At 40.1% G+C, this 17,848-nt stretch overlaps 1 protein-coding gene across 2 annotated transcripts in view; it reads right to left on the bottom strand.

Moving 5' to 3' along the window:
• Positions 1-300: 300 nt before the first annotated feature.
• adcy9 (adenylate cyclase 9) overlaps positions 301-17,848 on the bottom strand; it is a 32,086-nt gene continuing 14,538 nt past the window's right edge. Inside the window, exons 2-10 of one of the 2 annotated variants that reach the window (XM_011478180.3) lie at positions 8,995-9,161; positions 7,925-8,029; positions 7,344-7,600; positions 7,144-7,246; positions 6,461-6,675; positions 5,843-6,002; positions 5,518-5,651; positions 4,864-4,887; positions 301-4,060 (exon numbers count right to left, since the gene is read on the bottom strand). In XM_011478180.3, coding sequence (XP_011476482.1) covers positions 2,728-4,060; positions 4,864-4,887; positions 5,518-5,651; positions 5,843-6,002; positions 6,461-6,675; positions 7,144-7,246; positions 7,344-7,600; positions 7,925-8,029; positions 8,995-9,161 — 2,498 coding nt within the window. In that variant the 3' untranslated portion in view covers positions 301-2,727. The remainder of the gene's footprint in view (positions 4,061-4,863; positions 4,888-5,517; positions 5,652-5,842; positions 6,003-6,460; positions 6,676-7,143; positions 7,247-7,343; positions 7,601-7,924; positions 8,030-8,994; positions 9,162-17,848) is intronic. The other variant, XM_011478182.3, reaches the window with a different exon arrangement.

Here is a 17,848-nt window from a genome sequence, read left to right as displayed (position 1 = left end):
TGAAAATCTATTAAATCTAATTTAACTTAAACAATTGCAAGCTAAATCAACAGCCTTCGAGTGAAAATCTTTTCTTCATTGATGGGAGAAGCCGAAAGTGGAAGAAGAAAATGAAAAAGATTTCTTTGACCAAAGCTATAGCATGTTGTTCTTTTTTCTTGCTCAGATTAAAGTTAAAAGAAATGTAAAATCACATTCTTCTAAATAATAAAAGCTAAAGCTCACACAACATCTCAAAAAACATTCATACAGTATTACACAAATGCAGGGAAACAGAACACAAAAGCATTACTCATCTAATTATTTTAGGCTATTTAATACTTTTTGTACATGCACTTATATAAATGATAAAAAAGAAGTGTGCATACAACAGAAAAGCATACTATGTATGAAGGAGCCTTAAGCAATCGTATTTAACTGTGAGTAGGATGAGCGCTGACTGTAGAAATTGTTGCTATCAAATAAGTTTCGAAGAGATCAAATCAAATACAGAAATTGCAAGTAATGAAAATGACACTCTTTGGCACCAGCATTTTCCAAAGCGTTGATCTATAGTGGAGCTCAGAATGTTACACTCAACTAAGTCATGCCAAGTTAACATATGTTTGCAAAATAACTTTTTGTTGCCAAAATGCTCACAGTTTCAACACATCTTTCAACTTTAATAATACAAGAGAATACCTTACATGACAATCAAGAGTCATCAGCTACACAAGCATTTAACCCTAAATGAACAGTAATTTTTGTCCCTTTCATGTGGAAAACAAATTTTAAACCAGAATTCTGTGCTCATTAACAAACAAATCGTTCCTTTTATGTTCAACCAAAATGTAAGTTAACCTATTACTGTTGGCATATAACAGAGGACAAAATATTGCAATAATTTTACCACTTTAAATTATGTTATTGTGTATTTTATTACATTTCATTTTAATATTTTAAGAAAAGGCACTGCTCCAAACTCAGACAGGAAAAAAAAAATTCAAGCTGTAAAATACTGCAAATATATGCAATGTTTTGAAAATTAAATTACACATAAAGGCACCTATTACCCATACCCTGTCCTTGCCTTTATTACAGTATTAAGAAATGCAAAATGTTTAATGAAACTGGGTTTTTTATGTTCAACAAAAATAGACAAATCATTTTCTACAACTGTTTTCTTGGTAAGGATTTTAAAATCCTAGATTGATAGTGTTCTATGGATTTAAATTAGGGTTATAATTAATTAATAAAAACAGCCATTAAAGGTGAAGGTCCTTTTTGTCACTGAGCACACAATACTTTTTAGCTGAGAAACGCTGATTGAGGCAGAATGCACAGCTATAAAATCAACTTAACAATTTTCTATTAAACAGAAACAAAAACAAAAAAAGGTATTCAATTTATTTAGTACATTGCATTTACATTGTTATTACATTAATTTTCATGCTGTTTAAAGACTGAAAACAGCAAAAGCATCAAGCTCTCCTGCAATGCCTTTCATTACAGATAGCAGAGGGCGACTCCCCCTCTTAATAGCTCAAAATGTATGCAACACACACGATTTAAAAACATCCGTTAACCTCATTGATGACCTCGAACCACTATAAATGAACACACAATGTCATTAGTAGCCCATTCAAAGTCATGAGTTAAAGCACCCCACAGGTAGAGCGCAGGGTAGATTGAAATACACGACACCACAGCTATTCTAGAGGGTCAAAATGCTGGAAATCTTTATGTGCTGCAAGCATGCTGATTCAGTTTAGTCCAGGTAATTGTCTGTCAATCTTGAAGCAACGCAAACTGTTGACAGAGAAAAAGCCGTCTCATCAGCAACTTTTTTTTTCTTCTTGCTCCTTGAAGCAATTCCTAGAGCCCCTGTAATCCTGCAGTTTGCCCATTAAGAGTTGCATGACTTGACTTTACAAGCACACAGACACGCACTACATTACATGCATGCAGATACATTCCCACAATATATGCAGCTGATCCTTGTTAGCCTGTAGCCTGTATTGATTAGTCCTGGCTGTGACTCTCATGAGGAATTTTCCCACTTTGACACATCCACAAGACCATTTGTGTGCACGTTTTCCCTCATTTAGGACCTTTTTCTTATTCCTATATCACATTTTCTAGTTTTCATCTATGAGTAAAAAGACAACAATACTGGCGCAAAACAAAACAGAGTTGGTGAAGTAAACAAAAGCAAAGCATTTCTTTTTTTTTACACCCAAAAATTCCTATTTACAATTTTCCCTTTATGTTGTTATTCCCTTTTTTCTAAAAAGGCCTAGTTGACATTGTATTCTATTCTAAAGGCACTTAAAAGACATAAGAAATAATCAAGATTAAAGGTGCAGTGAAAATCAAATCAGTCAACCCATCAGAGCCTGATGTGACATGTGCATCTCTGCAGGCATTGATGGTATGAGAATCCATACATATGTCGCATCATTTTTAGGCAGGGGTACTTATACTCCTAAAAATACTGATAAACATCAATGTTTGCCAAAAACTGAAGATTTAACCTAATATGCAGGATTTGATTTTTTTCTTCTTAGGTTTAAAAAAATAAAGGTTTTACACGCACAGACAGCAAATAACCTCCCTCCCTAACTGACAGGAAAAAGCCAGTCTCCCCTTCTGCTTACAAATGTACAGCACTTCTACACAGAAAAGAACAGTTACTACTGTTTAAAGGGCTGAGAACTTGTAACAAGACATATTCATATAAACGAATCCTTAAAGCCTGGTTAACTCTCCAGCAGCAGTGTCCTCTTTCTCGTGTTTGTCGCTCTTATTGTCTTTCAGACACCTTGTGGAGTTTTGGAATGTTTCGTGTTGGACGTGGGATGAGATGTTTGAAGATGATCCTTCTGTATTGTTGGCAGGTATGGATGTTAAGCCACTGTGAGACATGGACCGCCTGGTGCAAGCAGCTTCTGAGGAAGGGCGTCTTTCATAGATGTCTGCCTCTTTCAGGTTGTTTAGCCCTCTTGTCTTTGAGGAACCCGTACTAGCACTGAGTACTAAAGGATTTGCGTTTCTTGCAGACGTGCTGGATGTAGGAACCATGCTGGCTATTTCGTCAGTGGGAGAGCGTCCAATGCTCCCATCCACCTGTGCTCGGATCTCTGGTGAGACCGAGAGTTGGTACTGAGGCACGGGGCCACTGTCACTGCTTTTAGGGTAAAGGAAGGTCTTCATCTGCCCTTTACCTTTGACATTAACCGTACCCCGATAATCAAACTCGTAATCCATGCCGCTAAGCACACAATAGCTTTCCTCACTAACCTGGACGCGACACTCCACACCTGTAGTATCCATGCGGCTGGCGATGTTGACAGTATCACCCCAAATGTCGTAGAGAAGTTTGGTGGTGCCAATCACACCCGCTGTCAGAGGGCCGTGGTTAAACCCAATGCGGAGCTTAAAGCCAAAACCCAGCATGTTTTTGTTAAAGTCGTCCACCACACGCATCATCTCAAGGGCAAATTCAAAAAGAGCACGGAGGTGTGCATGAGGATGAGCTGCATCCGCGCACTGCTGAGCATTGAGTCCAGAGGCTGCCATGTAAGTGGCTCCAATGGTCTTGATCTTCTCGATATTTGCGAACGCAGGTTTTCGTAGGAGCTCGTCAAAGTCGCCTATGAGCTCATTGAGGACGCGATAGCACTCTTTGCCTCCTTCATAGCTCTCCTCGTAAAACTCACTGAAGTTTACGATACTTGCAAATATGACACCCACGTTGTCGTGGTTCTTGGAGTAACTCTGAGTGACTTTGAGCTGCTCTGCCACGTGGATTGGAATGATATTGCGAAGCAGCCAGTCAGCTTGATCCCTCATGTTCTGAATCTTGATGCGATGTTGATCAGCTTCCACGTTACCATGGTAATGCAAACGGTAGCTGACCTCAAATTCCCGATTAAGGAACCAGACCAAGACGAGGAGCAGGAAAAAGGCTACGCAAACCTCAAGAGCTAAATCCTGGTTCGGGATTGGTCGATAGTCAGAGAAGAGAGTGGAACTATTGTTGCTGTTGTTACTAATGTTGCTCTTGTTGTTGGTGTTAGACCTGAAAAAGAGAAGGATGAAGACTGATGAACATTTCGCTGGCTACTGGCAGTAGAAAGGAAAAATTCTATAGCTATATGGAGGCTGTCGCATTGTCAAGATAAGCGCCCAAACCTAATTAATTTTTTTATAATTCTTTTTTAACTTACCTCATAATTTACTGCTCAAAGAGAAAAATTAAAGAATGACTTCAGGAGTGAGTCTTGATTAAAAATGAAAGTAACTGGAGCCAGATCAGTTTAATAGGTAGATTCTACAAGCAGAGACGTTCCTATTTACCTTTTGACAATGGTATTCAAACTACACAACTGTGTGTTTTAACAACTTTGCCCCCTTTCAGAAAGAGCAATGTTCAGTGATGCAATATTTGGCTAGGAAGATGACAACCAGAGCGCTCAAAAACCTGGCAGCAAAAATATTCTTAAAAAACAATTAAGCAAGTAAAACACATTTCAGTCAGACAACTCTTGCAGTAAGAAATATTTATTTGACATTTTTAACATTCTTTAAGTTGGCATTCACATTTCGTTTGGCATAAGGCTCCGTTAAATTCCATGAGAAATTTCCATAACACTTTCGGGTAACAAAACCCCCTTTACGGAGCCCACAGGTGGAAGCCGGGGAGGAGGGTGGGGCGAAGAATGAGCGCTGAAGGTAGAAAGAGAATGAACACCTGCGCACCTGGGCTTAAATAGGACGCTGAGCAGGTGAGTTAATTGACTGAACCGCCCTAGGGTATTAACTGTAAACACTGCCGCGAGTATCTGCCCGAAATACGATAAATCGTCATTTAATCACACTTACCATGAAAACAGGCCCTCAGCAAGACTAGAAGAGATAAGAAATAAAACAAATCCATCAATAAATCAATAAGTTAAGCACAACAAAAGCAGAATATGATTTCATTACTGTGAAATGCTAATGTTTTTTTCATCACTGCATCATCTCTTACCCACCAGCCCTCAAGCACACAAAACATATACACATTTTCATTGATTTATAGGGGTGTTATGATTCATGTCAACAACGACTCGATTCATATCATAATTTGTGGTTGACAATAGGAGTCATAGTCAATTTTGGTTCCTTTTGAACGATCCAATTCTCTGACCTAAAATTGATCCGAGTCCTTTTATCCAAAAACTCAACCAGTGACTCAGAGATGAATGGAGGGGTACTGTACAGTGTAGGTGAAGTTTTCCAGATTCCTTGTTTTGCTTGCAAATGGAATGTAATGAGAGCACTACACCACACTGTATGGTGTACTGATATAATCGATTTATTTAATTTTGAAACTATTTTAGAATGGAATAGTTTGATTCAATTAAGAACTTGCCTGAAACAGGTCGATCTGGTTAGATCGTAGAAATATAAATCGATTTATCGTTTAGGTCGATTAATCATTACACCCCTATTGATTTAACTTCTTTTTCATTACATTCAACATGTTTCTCATACCTGCAAGGGAAACTGAAGAGCAGTGTAACCATAGCCAGCCCCACCAGTGTTGCTATTGTGGAGCGCATCCAGTAGCAAAGTTGACAGAAGTTACAGTACTGAATAATGGCTATGATGATGGCACAGCAGATGAACTGAAAAAAACAAGCAGAGAGCAAGATTACTAAATAGAAACAACCTTCGAAAAAGGTCATTTTTACTGTTTTCAAGCTATTCTTTCAGAATTAAAAAATAAACTACAGATAGAACATAAACAAATGTTCTCTGCATCATATCCATACGGGTAGACAAAACTGATTTCACAAAAAGTGAAATTTGAGTCTACCTCAGTGGGGAAAACCACATCACAAGTGACGTGTGAGAAGACTGCCACGGTGGGAAGAGACACCAGAACCGATCCAATGAAGTGTCGCGCCATCCAGCCTGAGATGGCTGTCATTAGCCCCCGAGTGCAAGTCAACACACTGTCCAGAAAGAAGGCCATACTAGAGAGGAAAACATAAAGAAACCACAAATTATTTTGATTCACTAGAAATGTGCCAAACTCTAGAATAATTTTCCAAAGCAAACTCAAACCACATTACCTATTGTGTCCATAATTTATGTTCATTTTCTGGACATTTTTCTCTATTTAAACTGTGCAAATTACACATTTTTAATACAACTCTGGTCATTTCTTTAAGGATTGTCTTCACCATTTCTCTATGTCAAAAATTCAATCCTCCAGCTATTTTTCCTTTTTTACGGAAAGTAAAAGAAATTTCACAAATCTGCTCTTAAAAAACTTTCTAAGGCTTCTAAATACATGATTTTATCTGGTAATTATCAATGCTTTTTATGCTTGAAGCACACTGTCAGAGTAGCTAGAATTTGTATCTCCTAATGGCAGAGAGCGGTGCAAGGCTGGTAGTTTAAGACCCATACTCTGTATTTAGCATCTCACCGAACAGCAAATAGCAGAGCCAGAGCCTCTAGCAGTGCAGCTGCAGCTGTCAGAATGAGTGCTGGTGTGGACAGCTTGTTGCTCTGCGGGTCAACAAGTGCTCGGAGGAAACAGGCCAGAGAGAGAGCCAGAAATACCAAACAGCACAGCAGCATGTCCAGGAAAGAGCTGAATGTTGGGCTGGCGAACGTGCGCACCGCTGCCTGGTTCTCCACCTGAGAAGGAGGACAGTATCAGAACAAAAGATACGACAGAAATGAACCAAGATCATCCATCAAAACTATTTTCTATGATCTGCCAGCTTCCATCAGCAACAGTTCAAACCTAGAAAAGCAGAAGCAAATAAAACATGTACTTCTGCAGAGGCACCAGCAGAGGACATTGTAAGCTAGCACAAAACTGCCTTACAGGTCCTGCAGTGATTTGTCTTTGCCGCAGTCATGAGCAGTCTTGTGATAACCTAGCGCTAACAGGCTTTCCAGACGAGACTCGGACAAAGGACATCAGAAAAAAGGCAGAATAATGCAACCGAACATGCACGCACGTGTTAAAAACAAAAAGCAAGAACATACCATTTCAGAGCACAAAGAGGCAATACAATTAGCAGTGAGGGAAAGCATAATCTCAAAGCACGCACTAAACTATTTCACACATAAGGCACAGTTATGTCACACAACACATACCTCTTCCTGGTAGCTTATTCGGTAAGCAGATTCAAGGCTTCTCTCCAGAAAGGTGAGACTCAGCTTGTTTAAGGGAGGTTTGTAGAAATAGTCCTTCATAAGACTGAGGAGAAAAGTTATAGAAAATTAAGTATGATAATTAGCTGCTGGAGAGATGTGCGCACATGGATCAAAAAGTAAAATGTGAAAGTTATGACTACCTGTCCTCCTTGATCACATCCACAAAGTGAGCATCGCTCCTTTCTCTGAAGTTTTTGGATCGAAGAGGGATGAGCGCCGAGTGATCCATGCCCATACCTGCCCCGCTCCATGTCTTCTTCTCCTTCTCCTGCAGCATCTCACATAGCGATGTCTGGCTGTTATTCAGTGCTTCCAGCTGAGGGCTGAGCAGGCCATTCACTGCCTTGGGGCTGCGCCCAAAAGAAGCTGCTGGGGAGCACTTTAGATTTGAAGAGTCCTACAAAGAAAAGACAGTTGAGAAGGAGACATCCTGAATTCCCAGGAAAGCCAAGTGTGATAATGGATCTCTGTTTTCAATTATTTACCAGTGGACTAAACACTGGGAATCAGTCAAACCCCTTCTAATGGATTTGTGTGCAGCTACGTTATCCGTGGCTTATAGAGGAGTAACTTCTATTATATATTATGAATCAGCATTGTGGCACAAAGAGTGGGCATCAACAAACACACTTTTGTCATGAAAAAAAAAAAGAAACCAAACATAGTTACATAAAAGATAACTTTTCTTTATGTTTGCCTCAGATGTCAACAACAGGCTAACCTCGCTGTTGTTGGTTTTGTGATCATCATGGCAGCCATTGTGTACCAACTCCAGAACCTGATCCTCCCCTGCTATCAGGGCCACACTGCAGGGCAGACAAGGGGGCTGCACACAGATTGGAGGTATTTTCAGAGGGAGAAATGGCAAATGTTGTAGATTAAAGAAAATATTTGTGATTTGTGCATAAATCAACCATAAGACATAGGTTTTAGTAAACAGGCACTAAGAAATGTGAGTGGAGACAAAAAGTAAACAAGAGGAGGTCTTCTCTGGCTCAAGGTCTGTTTTTTTTTTTTTTTCTCGCATGTGGGTGTCTGTGTGAGTATGTGAGGTCTGTGTGTGTTATGGCTGACCCTGACACAGATACAGTCAGATACACATGTATAGCAGCACAGAGACTCCATAATTTCTACATTCGAAGTCCGAAAAGAACCTAACAAAACATGCACCAGACTTCCTTTTAGATCCATAACCGGTAATAAACCCTTTGAAGATTGCAGGGGCTAAAACACTCCATATAGAGGTTGTAAGCGGTACAATTTAAAATGCCTTGAGTTGCCACATTAGTGTACCAAGGCCTCCTGCTGATTCCTTTCCCTCCTGCAGTCTCTAATTTCTAATTTGCCTACTCTGCCTCAGCCACTAAGCCTTCCTCTATTTTTTGCAAAGCTAAAGCTAATGGCAAAAGTGACTTAATAGCACTCAAAGTTGGTTATTTTTACTAAGCAAACTGCTGGAGAGAGGAGAGGGTATCTCTGTGGGCGAAGGTCGCTCAAATGTGAAGAGGAAGCATCTCCTTGTGCCCCACATTCAAATTATGTATCTACAGGAAATAAATCATGTAGAAATAGTTGCACATGTGGCGGAAAGCCAAACAAATGAAAGCATCCTTACATGCAACAAAAATACATATATAAAATACTCTTCTAAGCTTCAAGTACACCCACATACAGGCAATAGGCTGTGGTGAACAAAGAGGTAGGTTTTCTTCCTCTGGCAGTGTAGCTGTGTGGCGATAAAAGCTACTTACTACATCATTCCTGGTTTGATCGGATACAGTTACTACTCACCTTGGTTTTGTCTGGAGGAAGAGTGCATGCTGGGGGGGCTCCATCAGGCGTGAGTGCACTGGGCATGGGACACTGATGATCTTCTGGAACAGACGATTCCATTCGGGAGCAGCTGCAGTGAGAGTGAAGCTCATCCCTTCTGCCAGAAATCAGGTAGGTCCTCTGGCCTGGAGAGAAACACAAAAAGGAGGCAAAGACAGAATGTAAGTGTAACTGAAGCCAACCTCAGCCAGGTTTAGTCATCCTTGAGAGTATGACAGTGGTGATGGTTGCATTAGGATTCAGCACAGGCTAGGTACTTGGGATGAATTCTCTTATTTAAGCAGATTTTAAAGAGACACATTTTGCTTTTTGAAAAAGTCAAGGTCATTCACTTGAGACAGTTTTTTTCCTTTTACATATACAGAAAATGTGTTTTTTTATTATTGTTATTATAGCTTTTACAAAATGCAAAATGAGAAACAAAGATCTCCTTTTCTCTTTTTAGTTTCCTTTTATTCAACACAACTTTAGAGTTTTCATCACTTTTTTATTTTTTAGAGTGGAGATCAGTACATAGAGTTTGTTTGTATCGGATGACCATGAACGCCTCATACATAACAGGTGCCAATATTTGAACACCTGCATCCTCCCAGGTCTATCAACATATAACCCTTTCTATTGCCCCATAAAGGTTTCACGCCTCCCAAAAATTCAGACAGGAGATTTTTTTGGAGTTAGGGGGAAATAAAACTGATTTAGTTTTTGCAAATAAAGGATTTCAATGACCGATTTCAGTCAATTAGGGAAACAAGGACACACATCATTATTCCTTTTAGAAAAACATCCTTTGTTTTTTCCCCACATGACTTGAAGCAGGAAGTTCCTCCATCAGTTCCTATTTTCCACACTGGTGCTACGATTCAAACATAAACGTGGCACTTTCAGGGTTTTCAGGTCATTCAACAACAAAACTTGGGCGTTTATCTAAATGAAGCCAAGAAGACCCCTGTTCATTTCATTTCATTTCACAGTCTGTTGTGATGGCAACGCAAAGAGGTATCTGTGCGTTTGTCCGCAGCGCAGGTAAGTAATGGTGACTGTGTATTGATCTGCATTATTCAACTGTATGCAAAGCTGCAGCCTTGTATTGTCTGTGCTGAGTACTACTGACAATTCTGCCACTGTCTGTGCAGAGCCACCCTCAGGCGGACCCTTACACTGGACTCCATGTCATACTTAGGCAACAACAAAAGTGAAACTGCAGAAAAGCATCCCCACTCTGCACCCAATCAACGAACAGTGTGTTTGGATTGCTGCCTGGACGAGATTCAGGGATGGGCAAATGAAGGCAGAAGCAACAAAGTAATTCCCCGCACCAGTGGTGCAGAATGTCACTGCAGACGAGCGAAGGCAGCAGGAAACTGAGGACAGACTCCGAGTCTGCTACAAATGGAAATGTGTAATTGTTAAGGACAACTCAAACACACAAGCAAGCAGGGACTGATTTCATTAAGTTGCTAATCAAATCGTTTTCTGTCTCCCACCATGACACTAAATTGAGCTCATAGGTAGGCGGGGTTCCCCCCACCTCGTCCATGCCCACCTTTTCCCAACACAGTTGAAAAAATATTAGTTTGCATGACACAGTTTTCTGTCAAGCTACAAAACTACTTCCTCTAAAGATTTCTAGCAATGATGTTTACGAGCCAACAAAGTCAAGGAAAGATAAGTTTACCCTAAAAAAAATAAGCAAATAGTTTAGAGAAAGTCTGGGCTGCTTTTGTTTTTCCAGTTTTGAAATTCGCAGCCCAGATTGAGTCAGAACAACAGTCACATTCACACCAGTCTAAAGCATGCAGCAATCCTAAAGTATGTGACTCACAACACTCTTACTTGTGATTACAGCAAACCCTGCAGTAAGAAATGTGATGTCTAACTTTGAAAAACTGTCCAAATACACATTAAAGTAGAGTGAATGCAATCATTCACAGCGATCGCTTTTCTATTTAAGATTCTTTATGCAAAACTTTATTTTATTTACATCAGTGACACTAAACCCATTTTACCGGTAAACGTAGTTGAGTATTTAGCCGCTTTTGAGTTCTCTACGGTTTAATACAGATTTTTTATGAAAGTTCAAAGCTTTGAATAATTTAAGATGGAGGTCACAGAGAAACAATAGTATTTATTTATGCATAAAGGTCAACTCATAACACACATGCTGTTAAAGCTCATTGTGGATTAAAACAGCTGTGCGTGCAGGAGTCCAATACATCCATGAAGGGATCCACCCCAAAATCCACATTATTACCGGGTCTCCAGTTTGAAACTGAATACCTTTACATGAAGTAAAAAGGAATCATGCATTTACGGAGGAAAACTAAAATTTGGAATGCAAACGTGGGGCAGAATGGAGATAAAAAGTCACCCTTCTGTCAGTTTTAGATGTCAAGGTGCAGCGAACAGGTATAAAGGGTAGTGAACACTGAGAAAAATTGCAGATTTTGAAAATTAAGAAGATTTTTAAAAAATCTATATCCAAAGTCTTGATAAGACAGGAAAAAATCCACACGATTCAAGATGACTGTGGTCATCACCTGTAATGCCTTCTTATCCATGTTTCACTGCTTGATGGGCCTTAACAGATGGCCTTCATCTACACCTGAGCTGAATATCTTAACCACAAAGCTTTATGATTAATGAGTAAATGGGTTAAAATATGTCAAACAAAGCAAAATGAAACCAAACATGAATCTGTTAAATTCAGGGAAGGCACTGACAAGTTGACAACTAAGGAAGCTGACAGGAGGATCAGCTGTTGTGTCTTCTGTCTATCACTTCTCGTTAGGCTTTGGCTCCCATCAAAACGAATGTATTGTTGGGAACAATTCCCAGCCTTTCCTTGTGATAAACTTTGTTCATGGCAAGTCCATTCTGGAGCTGCCTCCTTGTTGCTTTATGTCGACCTTTCCTTTGAATATCTACCATGTTTTAATGTCACAGAGTGATGCAGAGAACACCTTTCTTTAGTTTTAGCCTCTCTTAATTGGCTCCCAAATGAGGAAAAGATAAAAATATAATTGGGAACAAAACCAGCCCATAATGAAAACATTGCAGATTGACCGAGTTCTAACTTATTTTGAAAATGTCACACTTTCAAGCAGAGCATTTCCCTCTTCGATTGAAGACACAGCTATTTTTTCCCTTCTCCTAACATGGAATCTCTGGTGTGCCTTTTTTTCTTTCCTTCATGTCTGTCCTTTCCTCCACTTTCCAGCTATTTAAAAGAGATAAAGGCCAAACAGATTTCCCCAAACTCCAGACCCAATCTGACAGTTTTCTTAGGACAAATAAACTGCTTTTAAAAATTCACTCCACTGAAAAATGTGTTTCGGGTGTTTTTGACATGTTCTTGTGGCATTTTTCTGATGACGGAAGAAATATATACCAGATTATTTCTTTATTCAAATAGAGAATAAGGAACACAGGAAAAATTGACATTTGAAAATGAGAAATCTTTACAGCTGGATAGCTTCACTATTGCTTGCTTTTTCTTTTTTGTTGTACCGGTAATGTTAAGTTGGGGTTGGGAGGGGCTATAAACTAGTGGGAGAGCGAGTAAACAGAGAGCTTTCAGCATGGGGAGGGGAAGGGGGGCCGGGATTGCTCTCTGCCAACGGTCCTGGTAACACGTTAAAGGTGAATTTCTAACAAACCTCTGCCGCTCTGGAGAAACTATGTCTTTGAAAACTACACAGTTTTTTTCATACTAGTTAAAAATGGCATAATCCTTATTTAAAGGATCACTGTGAATGCTTTTAAAATAGCGTTTCCAATGGTAACTTGGAGTGGGACTTTAATTAGACAGTTATATATAAATACTTTAAATGAACAAAGCTGAATTTGACTGTATTTATTTGGACCTGTCCTGAACTTGTTTGCAATCTGCAAAAAGAAAAGAAAAAAGGTCCCCGATTAATTTCGTAATGAACATTACATAAATGTCATGATAAATAATAAATTGTGTTTCTGTTCCTTATCTTATCCTGTCAATGACAATCTCATCTACAATCTAACCTTGTATCAGCTCAAATTGCTGTGTTGCCGGGCAGTAGATTGGAGCTCTCTCAAGCAGTAACAGCAAAAAGCATCATCAGAATTCAGCTGTGCTTTAAAGGGCCGAGTTGCAGGGAAAGGTCAGGAAGCACCACGCCGAGTTCCAGCTGAGGTCTTTAGTTTCTCTCCTGCTGAGTCTGTGTACGTGCACATGTGCGTGTGTACATCTGTCACTCTACAAATCATTCTGATGGTTTATGAGGCAGGTCTGTGCAAGCGGCCGGCCGTCTCTGGAGTCCTTGAGCGTCATTAGAGGCGACCTCTTGATGCAAAGTGGTCTGTCTTGTGCAGACGCGGGCAGTAGATAACCTTTTCCTGTAAGAGCCCAATCACATTATCTCCCTCTCCAAGCTCCTTTGTTTGGAAGCCATGAGTGCAAAATGATTTAAAAAAAAACAACACTCTGCAAACAAATAATATGCTCACTCCTACTCCTCACTTGTTCTCACCTCTTCATCACAGGCTCTTGCAGAACAATACTCATCCCAAAACCCTTTTTGCATGATGCTAAAAGTGTCCCAACTCACAATATAGAATGAACTAATCTAAAAAGACTGACGCACACAAACAACCACTGCTGTGATCATTTCAGACACTCGTAAAGAAGCATCCTCTTGGCCTTGAAAAGAGAAGACAAAAAAATAAAATCTGCAATAAAAGTCAGGCTGCTCCATGAATTTATGCCGTCCTACATACAGCAAGGCAATAAAAGAAAACAAGAAAAAACAAAAAAGCAAGAGCAGACAAACAGGCGATTGCAGTTAAAAATATTATACCCAAGACATTTATTACAAAGCAACTTTTAACTCCGTTTTAACTCAAGTGGAACTGATAAGCCATTACTGAAGCGGTCCCTGAGAGGTTTATTAAGCAGAACATCGCAGAAAGCAACCGAGAGCGAAGGAGGGTTCGCAGTTACGCTTGGATCAGCACATGCACTCGTACGCGCAAACATATCTCGCGCCTGATCTTCTCATAATGACAGGTTTGCTCTTCAAGGCCAGGTGTCACGGCAGGAGGGCAGTGGAGCAGGTGGCGATGAGAGACTAGCACCGCTCGAGCGAGCCATTTGGCACTGTCAGAAAGATCCCCAACTCCTCTGTATCCGCCCAGAGATATACTGTACATCTTGTTCCTTGTGAAGAAAGGGGGAAAAATAGGACACCTGTCCAACGTGGCAGGTTGTTTGGTAGAACTCCGTAATTCTTATGGCTGACGGGGGACTAGAAGGAACAAGGTAATTTCAATAACAGTTTGCAATGAGAAGTCAGAGAAGAGACAGTTTGTGAGTTTGCTTGAATTGGCATAAGAACAGAAACAAAATGTGCCATCTGCCACAGACAGCATTCAATCAAGAGAACATGAATCTATGTACAGAAGGGCAAGAAGTATTTGTCAATCACATATTCTGCAAGTTGTCTCACTTAAAAAGATCAGAGAGGTCAGTAATGCTCATACACTTCAACGATGAGAGACAGAATGTAAACTGAATCCAGGAAATCACATTATTTGATTTTTAAATAATTTATTTGCATAATGGGGCAGAAAATAGCTCCTTCAAACAAGTAAGAATCTAGTTATCTGTATAAAAGACATCTGTCCACACCATTCAACTGTCAGATTGTAACCTCTCTACAATGACCAAGACCAAAGAGCTGTCTAAGGACACCAGTGACAAGATTGCAGACCTGAACACGACTGGGATGAACCAATCGACAATAAACAAGCGACTCAATGAGAAGAAATCTGTTGGAGCAATTATTTAAAAAATGGAAATAATACAAAATCCCTGACAATCTATTTTTACCTGGAGGTTTATGAAAGATCTCACCTGGTGGAGTACAAATGATCTTGAGAACAACAGGAAACAGCTCAGAACTACACAATGTAGTCATGGACTCAAATCCTGCAGAGCTCACAAGGTCCCCTTGCTTAAACCAGCACATGTCCAGGCCTGTCTAAAGTTCTCTAGAGACCATCTGGATGATCCAGCGGAGGATCCGGATAATATCACGTGGTCTTTGGTATAATATTCCAATTGCCATGTTTGGAAGAGAAAGAATGAAGAGTTGACTCCCACTGTGAAGCATGGGGGTAGAAACATGTTTTGTGACCGCTTTTCTGCAAAGTGGACTTGATGACTGATCTGTATTAAGGAAAGGGTGAGATGTTGGGCAGAATGCTCAATGCTCTCCATCAGTGAGGGTGAAACGGCTGGATCTTCCACTGTGACAATGATCCTACACATCACCTGGGCAACAAATGAGAGGCTGCGTTAAAAGCATTTCAAGGTTCTGGAGTGGCCTACCCAGTCTCTGGACCTCAATCCAAAAGAGGCATCAAAACATGAGAAGAACTGCATGGAAGAATGGCCCAAAAGAGCAGCTGGTGAAACCTGGAGAAGTTCTACAGGAAGCATTTGACCTCTGTTATTGACAACCAAGGTTAATAATAGAGAATTGAGTTGAACTTTTAATTACTTACTTATTTTCTATACCTTCATGCAAATACATTTTGTACATTCTGCCTCTCAAAGTTGAGGTGTATCTGTGATAAACATAACACAACTCTTATCTTTTTCAGTGTTATAGCTTGCAGAATCAGTGAAAACTGTCCTTTTTTTCTGCTGCACTTTATTTTTCATAAGGAATCACAGAGGAACTCAGTCCGTCATTCCCACCAGTGAAGAGGAAAAATATAAAAAAGGGTTTGTGTGTGTGTTCTCCTGAGTGGAGCATGAGCAGGAGTAGGGGGAGTGGTGACCTTCCTCTCCACAGCCGGACAATTCTGCTGAGCTGGTTTCTTCTGGGGCATTAAAGGACATGCGATGATGGAAGTAGAATTACTTACAAAGCCAAATTAGCAAAGACTATTTCCACTGTCAAAGAACATTAGGAAGATATTGAAACAAAGGACCATTTCTTTTTTCTTTTTTTTTTTGCTCACAGTCCTCCAAGTCTGCCTCTCATATTTCTCCATTCATTACACATCTGTAAGTTAGATAACCCCAACTGCATTAGATGCACTGAGCTACTCAGGTTAAGCATTATGGTTTATTAGGGTAATTAATTTGTTGTTGTACAGGTTGGAAGACCACTTTCTTTTCAGTTTGGTTAAGTTCTCTTGATTTTTCTCATTTAAAACTATGGATGTTATTTCTCCAATTACTAGAACCTACTAAGGTTTCAAACACTGTGTTCTCACTGGCAACTTTATTAAGCACACCTGTCCAACTAACACAAATTTCTAATTAGCCAATCACAATGCAGCAAGTCAATGAATTTAGGGGTGTAGACATGGTCAAGACGCAGTTCAAACTGAGCATCAAAATGGGAAAGAAAGTTGATTAAAGTGACTTTGAATGTAGCATGATTGTTGGTGGCAGACTGGCTGATCTGAGGATTTCAGAAACTGCTGATCTACTGGGATTGTCACCCACAACCATCTCTAGGGTTTATGGAGAATGGTCAGAAAAAGAGAAAATTCTATGGATAGAAAGGCCTTGTTGATGCCAGAAGTCAGAATTGCCAGGCTGGTTTCAGCTGTTAGAAAGGCATCAGGAACTCAAATAACCGCTGGTTACAGCCGAGATCTGCAGAAGAGTATTTCTGAGATGGGCTACAGCAGCAGGAGACCACACCGGTTGCTACTCCTGTCAGCTAAGAACACGAAATTGAGGCCACAATTCGCACAAGCTCACCAAAACTGGACAATAGGAGGATGGAAAAACATTGTCTTGCCTCATGAGTCTATTTCTGCTGACACAATTGGATGGAAGGGTCAGAATTTGGCATCAACAACATGAAAGCATGGATCCATCCTGCCTTGTATCAACGGTTCAAGCTGTTGGTGGTGGAGTAATGGTGTGGGGGATATTTTCTTGGCACTCTTTGGGGCCCATAGTAGCAATTGAGCATGGTTACAATGTCACACCTGAGTATTGTTGCTGACCATGTCCATGACTTTATGACCGCAGTGTACCATCTTCTGATGACTACTTCCAGCAGGAGAACGCGCCATGTCATAAAGCTGGAATCATCTCAGACTGGTTTCTTGAAAATAATAATGAGTTCACTGGACTTCCTCAAAGGACCAGTAAAAACTGATTTACAAAAAGAGAAATTTGCTATTGACCCCTATGTTAAACATTCCAACTTTGCACCAAAAATCTCAGATCTTTGTATTATCAGGCTTGCTAGTGTTTTCTTTAAGTAGAGTTTGACGGAGTAAATTTAAATCAATATTTCAGACTCATTCAAGCTTGTGTTTTTGTTGTGCAGCATCCTATGGGTCATATCAGAGATCACCAGTTTACATGTGTCTATCAAGAGATAGAAAAGGGTTACAAAAGGTGAAGGACAAAAGCCTCAAGGGTAACACTTTGTAAGATAAACCTGTTCCAGACAAACTTAAAGCAAACCAAAGAAACCCTTGATAAGTACCGGGTACATGCCACAGACGCACACCTGCTCAAGTTCTAAAAGCCAAGAACAGCTGGTCTTTCATAAAACCATGACCCTCCACCAGCTTCATGACCTTTCCGGTATCACACAAGCAAAGTTTCCAAACAAAAGGCCATCCTGAGGTCTCTCTTCCTGTTGCATTTAACAAAGGTTTCCGCATCCTTCCCTTCCCTTCTCTTTGTCCCTCACAGTAAACAGAAGGAGCACAAAATCCAGTTTCCATATTTGACCTGTTCATACTTTTGCCTTCCACCCAACTGCGCTCACACAAAATAACAATAGAAAACTCTTGA

This window comes from Oryzias latipes, chromosome 8 (assembly GCF_002234675.1).
Source record: "Oryzias latipes chromosome 8, ASM223467v1".
In the NCBI taxonomy this organism is placed as follows: Eukaryota; Metazoa; Chordata; class Actinopteri; order Beloniformes; family Adrianichthyidae; genus Oryzias; species Oryzias latipes.
The sequence above is the reverse complement of the archived record's forward strand: the minus strand, read 5'-3'. Positions and strand labels throughout refer to the sequence as shown.